This window comes from Akebia trifoliata, chromosome 2 (assembly GCF_017979445.1).
Source record: "Akebia trifoliata isolate Shusen 1 chromosome 2, ASM1797944v1, whole genome shotgun sequence".
NCBI lineage: Eukaryota > Viridiplantae > Streptophyta > Magnoliopsida > Ranunculales > Lardizabalaceae > Akebia > Akebia trifoliata.
This window is the reverse complement of record NC_141376.1, coordinates 10,912,773-10,929,753: the sequence shown is the minus strand read 5'-3', so window position 1 is coordinate 10,929,753 and position 16,981 is coordinate 10,912,773. Positions and strand designations below refer to the sequence as shown.

The window sequence follows — 16,981 nt, the reverse complement described above, 5'->3', positions numbered from 1 at the left end:
TAATTCGCTCTCCACATAGAGATTAAAATGGGTCGGATTTTATTCGAAATCCGAGTGATTCGAATCCGATTTTTAGCGGATTTGGTTTTTCAAATATATCCGAACTAAAATATGGGTCGAACTAAAATATGGGTCGGATATGGGCTGATGTCTCTTAATTCGAATTAGATACGGATCCATCCCTATATCCGAATGATATGTTATTTTATTTGTTACACATATTAATCAACAAATATTAGGTGAAGTGGCTAAAATTTCTTTTCAAAAGGGGAGAGGCCTTGAGTTCAAAGTATATTTAAGTCATATTTTTTAATAAATTATTCAGTAATAATTTAAAATTATTCAATCCAATTGATCCGGATATGGATTTAATAAAAGTAAAATCAAATATATTTTTAGCTAACAGAACCTGAATTGGATCCAAATTAAAAAACTAGATATAAATATGAGTAAATTCATATCCGACTCGACCCATTTTAAGCCCTATCTCAACACGATACACCTAACTAGACCAGATATCACAATGAAAGAGAGCTACTATTGGCATCTCCAACTTTAATTGTTACACCCCATTTTCAAAAGTTATTTATAACATGCCAATTAAAGATTAAGACACACTATTCAGATATTACATAGATTTTGCCCAAGTTATTAATCAACATTATAATACCCATTCAAGCCTTGATAGTCCCATTTAGTAAAAAATTTCTATTTTAATAATCTCTCACCCACCTCCCCATTATAATATTTTTCAAAATAACACATTTTCTCATATTCTTTACATGTTTGAATTTTTCAAAATTATTTTGTTTATAAGTATAAATTTTATTAAAAGTCAAAAGAGATGATGAGAGGTCCTCCAAGAATACAAGATTGCAAAACAGAAGAAAAAATATATATAAGAGGAAAAAATCATGAATGTCTAACAAAAACCAGACAACTACAAACAATAAAGTTTAGTCCATCTACGTATTAATCGAAAAACACTCTTTCAAAATCTTTGTTCAATTTGCACCAAAAGAAAAGAAGACCGAAACTCTAAAATCTAATATCTTGTAGACTTCTCTTTTTCTTGAAAAATCTTTCTATTTCTCTCCTTCAAAAGTCCCCAACTGATGGCAAACGGGAGAATGGCTTGTAGATATTCTTCCTGCTAGAGAAAATATCATGACTCCACCCAATAAAAAGAGAAACGATAATTTTGGGAACAGCCAAACTAACTTGATAATTCGAAAAAAAAAAAAAAATTGCAGTAAGTGACGAATGGATAATGATATACTCCTAGTTTTTTAAGATTTCGATGTATTTAGATGATTTGTAATAAAAACGATGAACAAAACTTTGATTTTTTTTTTTTTTTGAAAATTTATTTATAATGTGGACACGGGATTTTCAATGTTTTGAAACATCCCTCCACTTCGGGGTGTTTTGGAGTCGCCACCATTCAAATTCGAAAATGGGTGTGAATGGTCACCCGAAGTTGTATTTTTGAAAAACATGTCATTTTGACATTTTTTGTTGACTCTCGTAGGATAGGGTATATGGTCCAACATTGATTCAAGGTAAGGGGGTCCATTTATGGAGTAGGGAAGGTATTAGGCACCCTACTCCATCCACCATAGGTGGTAACCTCGGATTTGGTTTTTTTGGAATAAAGAAAATAAAAATAAAAATAAAAACATTTGATGTGTACCCTCAAGTGTGAGGGGTTTTCGATGTAGGTTCAAATCATAGAGGGCACCCTTACGAAGAAGGGGTCCTTGGGTGATTTAGACCATAGTGGTGTGTGCAAAAATGTGGGAAAAGGGGAGAGTAGAAGAGGGGGTTAGAGGGGATAGTCATTTTGTTGAACCCACCTTGACCCTTCCTTGACTTCCTTTGACCTTCCTTGACTTCTTCTTCCTTGCTTGATTTCTTTGAGAGAAGTTGGAGATTGAGAGTATGGATGCAAATGAGTTGAGGGTTAAGAGAGAAAGGTTGAGAGAGTCATTTCTTTTTGTAGATTTTTCATTAGGGCTGAGAGTTGAGAGTGATGGGTTTTATAGAGGTTGTGGGTTATTTTGAGGGGTAGAGTTGGTGAAATAAATGAAAGTGGTAGAATGGTGTGGTTTTAAAAGAATGGTCGGTTGGTAATTATTAAAGAATGAAGAGATGGGTGTTTTGAGGTGTAATTTGATGGAGGTTAGGGTATTTGGAAGGGGGGTTTAAATGGGTTGTTTACAACCCAACTGGGTTGGATCCAACCCAACCCATTTAGTTGAGTGCTTTGGTGAGGAAATTGATGAGAGTGGTTGAGAGGATGAGATTGTTTAAAGGGAGTAATTCTTGGTGGTTGTGCTTAAGTGGTGTTTGATTTAAAGAGAATGGAGGATTATAATGGGGTGGTTGCTGCTATTTTGAGAGGGTGCGGGAGATGATGACATGTGTCCAAGTTGGTGGACTGAAGGGTTGAGCTGCTTGATATGAAAGGATGGGTGTTTGCTTTGCGCGTGGGTCTCGGTGTCGCTTGTCGCGCTCGGTTTTGTAGGGAGCTGATGGGCGTCATTCGGGGCGGGGTGATAGGTTCTAAGTGTTTGCTTTTGCGCGCATGGATCGGATGGTAGGGTCGGGTTCTGGGTTGCCTTCCTTTTTGGCGCGAAGTCCTGGAGTTGGTTGGTTGATTCCTGAAGGCGGTGCGCTGGGGTGATGCCATGTGTCCCCCACCTTGCTGCTTGTGGTGATTGGTTGTGCTGTTGGCTTGGGTTGGTTGGATTTTTGGTCTGAATTGGGCTTTGGGTCATGAATTGGCCTTTGGTTTTGGGCTTTGGTGTTTTGCTGGTCGGGTTCCTTTCGCTGGGCTTAGGTGCGGGTTTAGTTTGGATTGGGTTGCATAGGCTTAGACTTGGGTTGAGTTGGGTTTAGGAGGATGGTAAGAGATTTGGTCCGTGGGCCCGTGAAAGGCCTTGGGCCGTTATTAAAATAAGATGACCAAATTTATAGGCTTTTTTGTAGGTTTGGGCTTCGGAGCCCCTTCCGATTTTTGCTATTTTTGGGGCCCTTTGCGTCGAGGGCCCGCTCAAATTTGGGTGTCTACATATAACATTTGATCCGAGTGCTTGCTTTCACAACTACAATTAATACTTGGTATTTCAAGAAGATTTATTCTGTGTCGAGGTCGAAAAGATGAAAAATCCACAATCACACATTTGCATTGTAGGGAGCAACATTTTTATTGTTGAGATCGAAACACAGTTTTTGGGTTATACTTGTTATTTTGTTTGAAAATATCATTATTAAGTATTTTCAGGTTATTAAGGAGTTTTAGTGGGACTAAATTTTTACTAGTTTTAATTAGTCAAGTTAGTATTATTGTCTTGGTAAGCACAGTTGTGTTAGGAGTGAAGTCAAATTAGGAGTCTGGAAGTCTATTATTTACCAATAAGTTTTGGGATGCATTTAGTGTCATTCACACAATCATTAAAACTTCAGATCCTTTGTGAGAACTATTTCGCTTATTTTTCTTTTGGATTCAAGCTTCTTAATTTATAATAGGGGTGCAACTTGGTTCAATTTGGTTCGGGTTGAGGTCAAAATTGAAACCAAACCGACATAGGTCGGTTCCACTAAAGTCGGTTAGATTCCGTTCGGTTCTATGGGTTACCAATATTCTATAAATTGTAACTACCATTTTTTTAATGAAGAAATATATATAGGATTAGGATCCTTGTACACATATATCTACGCATATATCTGTACGTGTTTTGTCCTATGTGGACTAAAAGTTTATGATTGAACTCATTTTTAGTGAAGATGATTTCTATGACAAGAAGATTATCCCCATAAAAAATCATCTAATTCTAAAACTTCTAACCCCATATTTATGAGTTGAAAAATCATGGACCGTCTATTTTTTGTAAATTACTTTTGACGAGGTTTAAAATTTCGGATTGAACTGGATTTTGATGAGAATGATCTCCTCATCATAGAGATCATCATCTCCAAAAATCAGTTCAATCCAAAACTTTTAACCACTAGGACAAAACACGTTGTAGATATATGAGTAGATATGTGTGTACACAGAACCTATATATATATATATATATATATATATCTAATAAACATAAAATTTCATATAATAAATCACTAATCTATCCATAAAAAGTCATTAGTTTATCTATAAAAAATCATTAAGCTATATCCTAACTCCTAAAATGATTTATAATAATTATCATACACATATTTATTTATTGCATAAGAGTCCGGTTCTCGGTTTGGTTCGATTCCATACAAACTTGATTCGAGAATCGAATCAAATTGATCAGTTCTCCATTTTCGTAATTCGGAACTAAACCGCAACTTGTTCCAAACCACTCCAAAGCTATCGGTTTAATTTGGTTCTCGGTTTGAACCGGACTACGTTGCACCCCTAATTTATAATAAGAAGAAATATAGCAATCTTCTCTTTTATTTCATCACAATTCGATTGTGCGATTAACTAAATATGATTTTATTTAAAAGTGAAGCATTACATATAGATACAACATTTACTATATCATATATTTTAAGAGTAACAAAACCCTTCATATCAAACATATAAAAGTGAACAAAAAGGGCCATTATAGAGCTGCTCCATGTTCTGGTGTAGAGTATGGATTCTCCACGATTTGTCTCGTTTGTTTGGATGGGACTGCAAGTAAAGCTCTCACAATGGGCTTAACCTTTTCAACACTCTTTATGATGGCAAAGAACATGAATCGATACATGATCACCATCCCCAACAAAACAGCAAGATCAACCCATTTAGAGTAATCTTGCATTTGCCATGTCTCTCTCAAAATTTCTTCTCCATTGATGGTAGGCGAACCTTGTTCCGGCCTACTAGGCAAAGTTAGTCCTTCGTACTCGTTCTTGAAGAATCCATGGTAAGCGTACTTATGGATGGAGAAATAATACATCGGATATGTCCAAAAAGGCTTAGGAAGATCATTTGGAAGTCGAAAGAAGCCACCCACAAGTATCATCACTCCTTGGATTCCAGCTCCCGTGATTATACCCATTAGGAAATCCGGCACAAAACTTGCCACTACCATCATTAGGCTTTCAACCAACGTCATACACATGAAGAGTAGTAAAGAAAAATAGGCAAAATGTTCAAATCCTCTTTGAAGGCCAGCAAGATAATAAGCTATGACTCCTGGAATTAGAGAGACTATAAGTAAGTAGGGAATGGATGAAATTGTGTTGCCAATAACAAATGCTGCGACGCCATAGTGCCCATTTAATCTTTCTCGTTCGAAGATCTGAATTTATAAGGTAAAAAAAGAAAAAAGAAAAAATGTTAACTATTATTGTAGGTTGGAATTAATAAAAAATTTTAATCCAGAAACAAAAACAAGTTTAGAGATAGATTAATGGAGATTGGCATGCACCTTCATGTCTTCTACGAAGGAGGGGAATCCGCCAATTGCCATGAATGTCATGAATGAAGCTACGTACATGAGTATCGAACCTCTAGCCTGAAAAGTGAAGAAATAATTGATGTTAGAGGATAACACACTCAAATATGATTATATGGTCACTAGAGATGAGATGTATTAAACTACTAATAGTGAATTATTTGTGATTTGGAGGTTAGAGAAAGGTATTGGGATGAATTCGGGTCTGTAATTTCTTTCTCAAAGATAATTAATCTTTTTTATTACATTAAATCTTGTTGTTTTAGTGAGCCCTTTCTTTAATTTTGTTGCCATTGTGATTTGATCTAGGGTTATATTTAATGCTCACAATAGACTCATTTTTTTATGATTTTGGATTCTTTATTTTTAGTTGTGGTAAAAGAGATATGCTAGATTATTCCCAATAACATGTGACCCCATGTGCCATTTCTTTTTTGGTGTTTTAATTTTTTTTTAAACTATTGGATTCACTAATGGAAATATCAATCCTACAACGATTTCAATACCAATTAAATTGAATAAGGAAAGATAAAAGTGAATTAAATTGGTGATAATAGCAATTTATGAAAGAACTCACGATCTTCAGCTCTTCGAATGGGACAAGGCACATTGATTTTTTTTTTAGTGTTTGATGTCGATGATCACATGCATCCGCATTTTAATTCTGTTATAATTGATCGCAAGAATTGCTTAATTTATTTCAAGATATTTTTCCTCTCCATCTTACCTGAATAGAACCATAGCTATGGCCAATGTCGTAAAAGGTTGTTCCAAGACATAAACTTAGTGCAACGTAAATTGCAAAGCGCAACCAATAGTAGCCTAGATCACGATTCATGTTCACAAATGATCTTCTTGTAAGAACAAGTGATTGAGTGATGAAGCTAGCTTGGCTTCCCTTCTTCTCCAATACTGCTTCCTACAAAACAATACCCTTTTTTAAGAATCAATGTTGAACTTTAGGCTATATATTTAGATGACCCTTAATCTCAAGATCATCTTGTTAATCACGATATTCTACGACGACATGGATTATCATTAGTCACATACCGTTCTACATAACTCAGCGACCCGTCTTCCAACTTGTTGGCAATTCTCTGATGACTTATATGAGTTCGCAAGAATTGTGATTGCTTCTTCAGCAGTTGTTAATGTAGCACCAACTCCTTGCTCAATTTCCTAATGATAAAAATTAAGAAACTTGATGAGTTCAAAAGATATATCACTATAGCTAGAGAAAATAATTGGTACTTAAGGGGTTTGGGATCATGAAACTTGTTACCTTATCAAAGTCTCTGTTGATAGTTCTAAGGTAGTGGTCGGACGGGTTCCTCATACTTGGACATCGGAAACCATTTGCTGCAAAAAACTACATTAATTGAAAGTAAGAAATGTTAGTACCAAAACCCTTATCCTCAATAAAACATAAAATTCAGAGAGCAAGTGTATATGAAAAAAAATAAAAAATAAAATAAAAGAGTCAAAAAGTGATAGAACTCCAATCAATAAAATTATAACGAGCTTTCCTCACCATGGAAGCCAAAATCGAAGAGCTTCGTTGGAAAATAAGATGAAATTGAAGGGGTATGGCGTTTGAAAAAAGAATGGTTATCCACACCCCAAATTCCATTTTTGATTTCATACATAGTTTGATACTTTGATGTATTATATAAGGAAACGCTAGCCGTTTGCGCTCTCCAAATAAACAGTTGAGATGAGAGAATATTTCTAGCAATTTCAAGGTGTATCCCTAGACAATATGTACTGATCTCTGAAAACTAATTTCTATTTTCTAGAAAATCTTTGTTTTTCCTCATATCTCAACCGTCTGTTTAATAGAACCTTATATAAAAAATTTAAAAAAAAATTTGTTGCATGGCCATAAATGCTTTTTAATCTAATTACCTCATTCGCTGCAGATGCAAGACCAAAGTAAATTGTTCTTCCACTTGAGAGGAGGCAAAGATTGTGGAAAAGTTCGAAGACTTCACTACTAGGTTGATGGATGGATACGATGATAGTCCTTCCATCATGTCGAGCAAGGCTTACAATTCGTTTCATGACATGGTATGATGCTGCACTATCGAGTCCACTTGTGGGCTCGTCTAGAAAAAGAAGCTTTGGACGTGTTAAGATCTCTATGCAAATGGTTACTCTCCTCTTTTGCCCGCCGCTTAGGCCTTTCTTGCCTTGTCCCCCTATTCTTGTGTTCATGGCATCTTGCAGTCCCATCTCTCTTATCGTTGTCTCTGCTCTCTCCATCTTCATGGATTTCGACATGGAGTCTGGCAGTTGGAGCTGAGCAGAGTAGAATACTGCTTCTTTAACTGTTAGCGTCGACATTAGAGTATCTTCTTGAGTCACATAAGCCTAAATTAATGAAAAAAGAGAGCGAAAAAATGTATTAGAATTTTTTGGATTGCAACTTTTATGGTTTCTAATATATTGGATAGTGTCTTACATTGATACCATTAATCATGTATGAGTGTAATAATATGTCACGACCCCACGGTGGAACATGAGATTTTTTTCCTTCATCAAATCGAGAGAATGCTAGAGATTTCTATAATGGCCTGTTCATCCTTGGCAAACATACCATGTACTCTATGTTCTAAAACTAGTCGACTTAAACTCGAGTGAATTTTGATTGTATCACTCTCCAAATCAACTTGGAAATGTACCTTACTAGGTTAGAAGATTAATCAAGTTATGTGGGGGCTAAGGTGATAGGGGTGAATTTACAGTGGGGGCACTTACCCCCACAAAAATTTTCAAAATCAATAAGAGTGTATGAGTTATTGGGCTCACATGACCCTCTAGATTTTATGGTATAAATCAGTCAACAAATTTCATAAAAACCCCTTTTTTAGGTTGATCCAAGGTTTTGAAAATGGAAAATGTGAAACAAAAAACCTTCATATACATTTAGATGCCACAGCGAGGTGCAAGCAGAAAACTTCCCCAATAACTCATTGAGGAAAATATGTCTTTTTCTTTCGTATATATTTTAATGAGTTAGACTAGCCAGACTAACTTAGTAAGATTTTTCGGTCATTGGGCCCACGTGGATTACCACCAGGGCCCTTTCAAGTATAAGATCATTAGGCAATCGCCTAAGGCCACACAATCGGAGAAGGTCCTCCAATTTTTATTTTTTCTTTTGAAATACTTATCACGTTAACTTAAAAAAATAAATAGTATTATTAATAAAAATTACACATTCCTCCTTACATGTTGGAAATGGGAGGTGTTTTAGAAAAAAAAAAAATTTATCTTTCTCCCTTATACGTTGGACTGTTGGCATTGGGAGGATTTTCACACAAAAAAAAATATTACTAAAAGATCTCTTAGATAAGATTTTCTCAAATGCTAATTTGCAAATAAAACAAATTTTTTCTTCTTTTATCTCTTTTACATGTTCCATCTAAAGTTTATAAAAAAAATAAAAAAAGAGTCCAACAAGCCTTACTAAGTTAGTAAGGATTTCAACCTTACTACGATCTTTGGACTCACTTTGTAGCATCCAAAAATGATCAGATGCTTCAGGACAAAATTCTATAGACTTTGGAAAAAAAAAATCCAAAAAGTTATTATTTTTCACCATTTAATTTTTATTCTAAATTTGGGAGTTATGTGAAAGTTTGATGGCCGTCCATTTTCAAAACCTTGGATTAAACCCAAAAGAAATTGTTTTTTTTTTTTATATTTTATTATTCAGATCTGAGTTTTCCAAGAAATATTTAGAGGGCTGTGGTGTTGAATTTCTAATGTGGTAATCCATTTGATTAAAATGATCCTTAGTAAGACTAAAAATCTTACTACGTTAGTAAGGAAAAATGTTTCTAAAAAAAAAACTCAAATCCAACATTGGATGAGATCCCCAAAAAATGGTAAATTTCCTAAAAATTTAAAGAATTATGCTAAAGGACCTCAGGCTGGAATCTCATATCGTACTTGTTGACATGAAAGGGTATGTGAATCATAGATGCTTTCATTGAGACACTAGTGAAAAAGCATCTATGGTTCCTATCCACTTTCATCCCAAGAAGTGCATATGAGGTTCTAGCTTGAGGTCACTCTAGCACGACTCAAGTTTAAAACAACCCTATCTTGAAATTTAAAAAAGAAAAATGCTGAAACAATACAGGGTATTTACTGTGATTCTCATAAGTCAGACGTGGGATGTGCACATAACCATAGATGTGTTTCCTCGCGATATGAGTAAAAACCATCTAAGGTTATATATGCATGTCCACGTCAGAATTGTGAGAATCACAGTAAATCCTACATCACCCCAGCACGACTCTTTAAAAAAAGTATTAAAAAAAAGTCACTCATGATTGGATTGTATTCCACTTAAAAATTTTAACCTATTCCATTTAAAGTTAAACAAAATACTCAAATCCACCGACTTGGGATTGGATTCTCAAAAAAATGGTTACTTTCCAAAAGTTTTTTTTGAAAACCCCATCCACCCACGATTCCATTTAATGTATAAATAAATAAAACCTCAAATCCACCCACGGATTCCCCAAAAGATCGTTAGTTTCCAAAAAAATATTAAAACATCCATGAAACTTCAACAAAAAAAAAAAAAAAAAATCTTTTAAAACTTGAAAATGATATATTCTTAAAATTGAATATAAAATTAATTTTACATCTCAAAAAGTAAGAATTTAAAAAAAAAAATCAATTATTTAAATAAATAATAATAATTAATTAATATATTAAATATTAAAATAAAAAATCTCATTTTAAGATTTCGACTCAGACCTCAGCCTGTATCAAGCCGGCCCTGATAATGATGTCGTGACATTAGGATCATTGATTACTCGATAGCTCTTCATCATAATATGTCACGTGTACCCATTTCTATGCCCAAAAATCATCAATCTCACTGAGTTTTTTATCTGAGTGGGACAAACAGCTCTTTCTCAAAACAAGAATATTTAAGATGTTTATATAAATTTATCATTTTACCCTTTCAAATAATCTAACAATATGATCTTTTTGATGTAGTCTTATGGCCAAATATTCAATGAGCTGAAAGAATACGTAACATCTTTATGACTGTTCAACCAAAAACATTAAAGAGGTTAGGTAGGGACGCGAAACATGGAGTTAATGGCTTAAATTTTTTGGATTGGGCTGATTTTTTATGGGGATGATTTCTATGATGAGAAGACTATCCTCACAAAAAATCGACCTAATTTGAATCTTCTAATCCAAAAAAAATGATTTAAAATTTATAAATTATCAATTTTTATCAAAAATTTATAAATTACTTTTGATGAGTTTAGAAATTTTAGATTGGACTGATTTTTTTTGTGAGGATGATCTCCTCACCATAGAGATTATCCTCACAAAAAATCAGTTCAATCCAAAAAATTTAAGTCACAGAAGACAATGTTGGTTCCCTAACGTTAGCTGCTGAGCGCAACCTTGTCTAAAATATTCATAAAATAACAATTTTGACCTATCAAATGATTGGACCAACAAGATCCTTTCTTATAGAATTGAACACTAATGGCTTTTAACATATTGGGCTTTCACGTAATTTGAAAAATATAGGGGGGGTTTGACTACTTTACTTATCAAGGCAAGTAACCATCATTTCTTGTGGAACATGCATGAGATTTTTGCGTTTTTTCAATTTTCAATATTTGACGCATATTAAAAATAATTTTTCTTCTCACTTTTCAAGAGAATCAAGTGAGATGGCTAGGACCACACCTCTTGAATCAGAGATCTAGAGTTCTTAGTGGTCGCCATCAAGGGCAGAGTTAGTGAAGAGCTTGTGGTGGCAATTGCCGCTATAAAACTTTGAAAGAGTCCTGTATTTTCAACTAAATGCATATTTCATTGGCTCCCATTCACTCATCTCCTTCATTATTTGCCCCACTCCATCACCTGCCTCCAATTTTTCCCCCTAGCCGCCTTAAAGTTTTTGAAGATGACATTGGCTCTTGATTGGGCCTTTTCTCAGACTAATTGAAAGAGACCTAAATAATTTTTTCTTCAATTTTCAATAAAAAATCTTTGAATTTATTCGTAAAACTATTCATATTAAAACTTTTCAACCATACCATTAATTATAGTTTGCCCCCACTACAATAAAATCCTGGCTCCGCCCTTAGTTGCCATAGGGATTTATCTCTTACATTATTTGGTGTGTAGGTGAAAAGGACTGCACATGGCCACGAGGATTAGTGAGGTGCTCTAAGAGCCTCTGATACCTTGAGATATATATATAGGAAAATGCTTTGTACACATGGTTTTTAAACTCAGTATTTCGTCTCATCTCATTCAGCTCTGATACTGAGTTGACTCGGACGATACGTCTCATCTCATTCGACATTGAGACAATGGTTTTTAACCATTTAAAAATTCTGAAAATTTCTGAAAAAATTCAGAAATAATTTCTATAAAAAAATGAATCCAAAAAAATATAAAATAAAAAAAATTGATTTGGGAGTGAGGGTTGAGGCTTTAACTCGTTTGTATCGATTAACTCGGATGAGATTGTGAAAATTTCGTCCGATACGTCTCGTTTAACTTGTGAGTTAAACCATTACTGCGTTGTCTCGTTTGTATCGCCGAGATAATCGAAAATATCATCCGAGACGACTCGCTTATCTCACGATACACGGTCGTCTCATAACACTTTGTGAGTTGGTCTCGTTGAGCTCCAATACCGAGTTAACTCAGGCGATATGTCTCGGTCTCGGACGAGTTTATAAACCATGTTTGTACATCTTCATCATATGTTAGCATGATAAGCATAGTTTCAGAACTCAAAAACTTGGTTATGTCATTGACCCAAGCCAAGAAGAAAACTCACGAGTCAACTTGATGAATCAAATAAAAATACAATATATATATATATTAATAATTTTAAAGATAGATGCATTTTCAAGTTAACTTGGGGTGACGGTTCCATGAAGTTTAGGGGCCGAGTCACCTCGATATTCAATGGAGTTGAATCAAGTTGACAAATTCTAAAACGGTGGTGCCTAATGCTGAGAGATGGCATTTTCCTGACACACTGCACTTAACAATGTGTTTTGGCTTGATTAACTCACCGAGGTCCCATATGCGAGCCTTTCTTTTCGACCATTGAGTAAGACCTCTCCTGTTTGCATTATATTTGAACTCAATCTCCCTGCAATTGAACCCAAAAATATCTCAAATTTATTTTCACAACTACTTTAAAAACCAGACTGAACACTACTGAGTCCAATCAGATTTGTAATAAAATTGGTTTGGTCAATAAATCATCCATTTTTTGCGAGTACCATCTTTTATAAATATTAATAAAGGTAAATTAGTAAAAATTATATTCATATTTTAAATCTTTTTCTATAAATAGAAAATGGTCCAACCAATTTGATAAATTATCCATCTAATCATCGATTCTTTCGTTTAAAACATTTACACTGTGTAAAACATTTCAAAAAAGAACTTTTCTAACTTCAAATCACATTTAATGTTAGTTGATGGTTTCTAGTTCCGAAGTTCAAAGTCACCTTAAAGATATATGCTTCTTAAATGCCATCTACGTGTCTTACACATCGCAAAAATCACAAACTCCTAAGAATTCTAGGATTAATTTAGAAGTTTGCTTGAGATCAAGAATTAGCCAGAGAACTATAGAGTTCGATTAGTGTAATTAATTACCTGCCAATGCATTAAGAAGAGTGGACTTTCCACAACCAGAAGGACCCATGAGGGCCAAGACCTCACCAGGTTCGGCGTAACCAGTGAGCCCTTGAAGGATCGAGCGGCTCTTGCCTTTACCGTTAGAGGCTGTGACCCACAAATCCTCCCATGTCAAGGAAATTCCATCACCAGTTTGAGTTGAATCTCTTTTAACTGAGCTAATTGTATCGAAGGAAATACTACCCATCTCCAAATCATGATTTGTTACTCTTGGTAAGTGGTCTAGCCTTAGTGATGTTGTTGGGCTTGGACCATGGCTACAACCAGGGGTGTTAACCAAAGAACTCATGATGGGCTCCAAGAGAAGAGAGAGAGAGAGAGAGAGAGAGAGAGAGAGATGATAATTTGCTGAATGGGTCGCTAACACTAGTATTTATAGACTCGAATTGTACCTAATGGAGTAAAAAACTTTAATCTTTAAAAATTCCTGAGATTGGATATTTTCATGAGTCATTATCGTTGAGGCCTGTGAAGTATAATGTTGTTTATGTTTAGAGTTAGAAAAGTCTTGAGGCCAACAAACAGTACGGGGTACACGTGTTGTTTAATGATTTCGTAACTCAATCAGGAAGCGTGACTCAAAAACTCACCCACGTGTCCTGCACAAAGAACGGTAGATTCTTTCGCTCAGGATACACAATTGCAGATGGCAGGTTGTTCAGGTCGGTTGTGTATCCCGAGGGATAGAATCTACGATTTTTTGCCCATGCCACGTTGGTGAGTTTTTGAGTCACCCTTTCAGGTTGAGTTACAAAATCAGCACTCTTAATGGTTTGAGTGTTGATTTTGTAACTCAACTTGCACACAGAGTGACGCAAAAACTCACTAATGTGGACCGTAGATTCTTTCCCTCAAGATACAAAATCGACCTGCCATCTGTAGTTGTGTATCTCGAGGGTGCAATTGTATATCCCGAGCGAAGGAATCACTACAAAAAAAAAAAGTGATTTAGAGTCCAAATATTCTAGCGTTTTTTTTCAAACAACCTTTTAAATAAAATGTTTTACAGGCCTTTTCTGAAAAAAACACCCCATAAATCCCGATTCCCTTATTTTTTTAACAAAACCTAAAGGATTTCTATACAGGCGATTTGTTAAATGCCGATTTCCAAAAAAAAAAAAATTCATAAAATCTTGGTTCCCATATTCTGTTTCACAAAATCTGATTTCATTAAAGGCGATTTAGTAAACGTCGGTTTCCAAAACAAATTTCACCCACAAATCTCAATTCTCATATCTTTGTTTCAAAAAACCTTAAGGGTTTCTTTACAAGCGAAATCGACTACTTGTTCTATAAAACCCTTCAAATTCGTTTACTCCCGTGCAACCAAATGTCATTTCTCTAAAAAAATATTAGCTACCAAAGTTTCTCTCCAAATTTTGACCTAGGGTTTGTCTACAAATCTAAGGTTTTGGATGAATTTTTAGTTGAAGGTCAATCTCTCACTCTCTCTATCTCTCTCTTGTTAGAAATTTGAATTTAGCTCTCTTTTCTGTATTTGTTATTCGTTGTTATGTTTTGGGGTTTTCTCAATTACCCTTGTTTGTTATTATTTGCTTTTAATGAAATTTTACGTAAGCAAACAACATATATAATATGTTTTATTAGTTGTGGACAGTTGAAGGCCTGGCTGAATTCAAAGACAAAAAATTTCAAGAGCCTTTTTCTTTGAATCTCTTGTAAGTTTGATATTTTATTTTTTAAAAGTGAGCATGTCTATAGATCAATTGGTCTTCGTTGTTTATTTATATAACTTAGTGATAGGGTTATTTTTTGTTAGGAATTAGAAATCTTTTCTTAAGAAGTTCTATTAGTCTTTTTTGTTTTTTTCTTGAACTACTTTTTTTGTGAGATGGTAATGACATCTTATATAAACACTCATAATGTGTTACATGGTGCTGATTTGCCTAATTTTATTTAATGTATTACTAGTTTTTTTTAATGATCCATGCTTCAACTCCAATGAAAATAATTTCTTAATAGATTTTTTTATTAATCAGTTTTTTTTTTTGTATTCTTTTATATATATACAACTAGGTAATGATGGTCTTCTAATCACCTTTGTGTCTGAATATGGTCAAGCAACATACAATAGAACTACTTAAGTTTATAAATAGGTAATAAAATATTGCAATTATAGTTGCAGTAAACTTGTTTAATTCATTCATTTGTAGTATTATATAACTTGTTTTATTGATTCATTTGGATTTTGTAATATAAATTTAAAATTATATTTTTTTAGGTAAATGAATTAACTCAACAAGTTGATTTGTAACATGTCAACCAACTAATTGTAAATGAAATTTTGATGTCATTTATAAGGGGGAAGAAGATATTTCTTAAAAAATAATGCAAGAGAAATTTCTTCTTTTTAATTTTAAAATTAATTTCACTAGTTTTATCATATTTCTTCTTACTTATGGAAATAGTCGTGTCGACTTTGTTGATTGATTTTGAGATCCAATTTGATCAATGGATTAGCTTATTTGGTTATTGACTCTCTTTTTTTTTCAATATTAATATTCTAATTAATTTTATGTCAAAGGTCCAACATAAGTATTACTTGCCAGTTTATAATTTTTTTTTTAAACAAGATTTGTTTATGTTTTATAACTTGTTCTATATTCTCTTTTATTTTTTTTACTTAGAGTATAGTGGTAATGATTTAGAGAGGAATTGAAATTACCCGAAAACTTTAGTTGGCTTCTTTATGCTTCTAATTTGTAAGAGATTAGAAAATATAACTTGGATTTACGTCGATTATTTCATCGTAGTTCAAGTAAGATGAAATCTTTACTTAAGTCAAGCTCCAATGTTTTACATTACTACTACAAGTGATTAATAGAAAAGTTTGAATTCCCTATCCAAAACATTAGTCTTGATTCAAATTGAGTCGTGTCTCAAGGTGTAAGTATCATACGCCTCTAAAAACATTGGTGTAAATCATGGTCCATTATGTTATTGTAAAAGCATTAGTGATGTCTATTGGATTTGATCCTAATAGTTTACTTCACAATTTTTTTTTAAGTTGATTTCAAATTTAAAGTTCATAGACCTATTTACAAATTTTGCGAGTAGTTAAAGAAAACCATCGTTCACCGAAGAGAACATAAAGGAGTTAATCTGGAGTAGAGATTTCTATGAAATTGCTGTCGAACTCTAGAGAACAGATTTATATAAAGTTGTAAGGCTTCTTACTTTCTGATTCACTCATTTCTCAAATAAAATGTGTGATTTTGAAGATTTTGTTTGAATTATTAGATAAATCTTGCAGTTTTCTTTGTGGTGATTTGTCTTGAAATATCCTGCTAAGACACTAATTAGTCTCAATAAGATTCAAATTCAAAAACTGCATTCTATTGGAACAATAGGGGATTGTAAGAAAAAGTTATTCACCTTGTTTATGGTTTGAAATTGGTCAAAAATTATCTTATTCAACCTAGCAGTCAGTTTCTTATAGCTTGACATGAAATGTTCATTTGTGGATTAATGCATTAATGCATTAATGCAATATTCTTTACTTAATCTTTTTTGATATTTAGTATTAAGAGAAAATCTATGCTAATTATCTTGGATATATATTCCATGTCCCTAATATCATTTTTCCAAGTACAAAAATACCACAAAAGCCAACCAATTGGGATCACAGGCAAAACAACTCCCAACTAAACAGTCTTTGGTTAATGGAGTGTTTATGGGAATAAACAGTAAGTCATTCTCCCAAAGGATTGGAATGATGAGGAACATAGACTCAATTTTTTTTTCCAAATTTGTCTGATTTAGTTTTTTTTTAATTTGTATTCCCTTTAGGTCTAGGCATTTAGGCT

General features: G+C 33.8%; 1 protein-coding gene across 1 annotated transcript; it reads right to left on the bottom strand.

Annotated features, from left to right (window-relative positions):
- Positions 1-4,462: 4,462 nt before the first annotated feature.
- On the bottom strand, positions 4,463-13,457 carry LOC147409503 (ABC transporter G family member 1-like). The gene is made up of 8 exons (XM_086429717.1): positions 13,113-13,457; positions 12,518-12,597; positions 7,341-7,805; positions 6,718-6,804; positions 6,486-6,614; positions 6,163-6,354; positions 5,409-5,495; positions 4,463-5,279 (listed from the first exon to the last, which is right to left on the bottom strand). The coding sequence occupies exons 1-8, from the start codon at positions 13,441-13,443 to the stop codon at positions 4,596-4,598; spliced, it is 2,055 nt and encodes a 684-aa protein (XP_086285843.1). The 5' UTR covers positions 13,444-13,457; the 3' UTR covers positions 4,463-4,595.
- Positions 13,458-16,981: the final 3,524 nt, after the last annotated feature.

Excerpts from the sequence above, each read along its gene's own strand:
- LOC147409503 (XM_086429717.1), bottom strand. The coding sequence starts at position 13,443 with ATGAGTTCTTTGGTTAACACCCCTGGTTGTAGCCATGGTCCAAGCCCA. Across the intron at positions 6,805-7,340 it reads TTGCATCTGCAGCGAATGAG|TTTTTTGCAGCAAATGGTTT; the intron begins GTAATTAGATTA and ends CAATTAATGTAG. Across the intron at positions 5,496-6,162 it reads ATAGCTATGGTTCTATTCAG|GCTAGAGGTTCGATACTCAT; the intron begins GTAAGATGGAGA and ends TTCACTTTTCAG.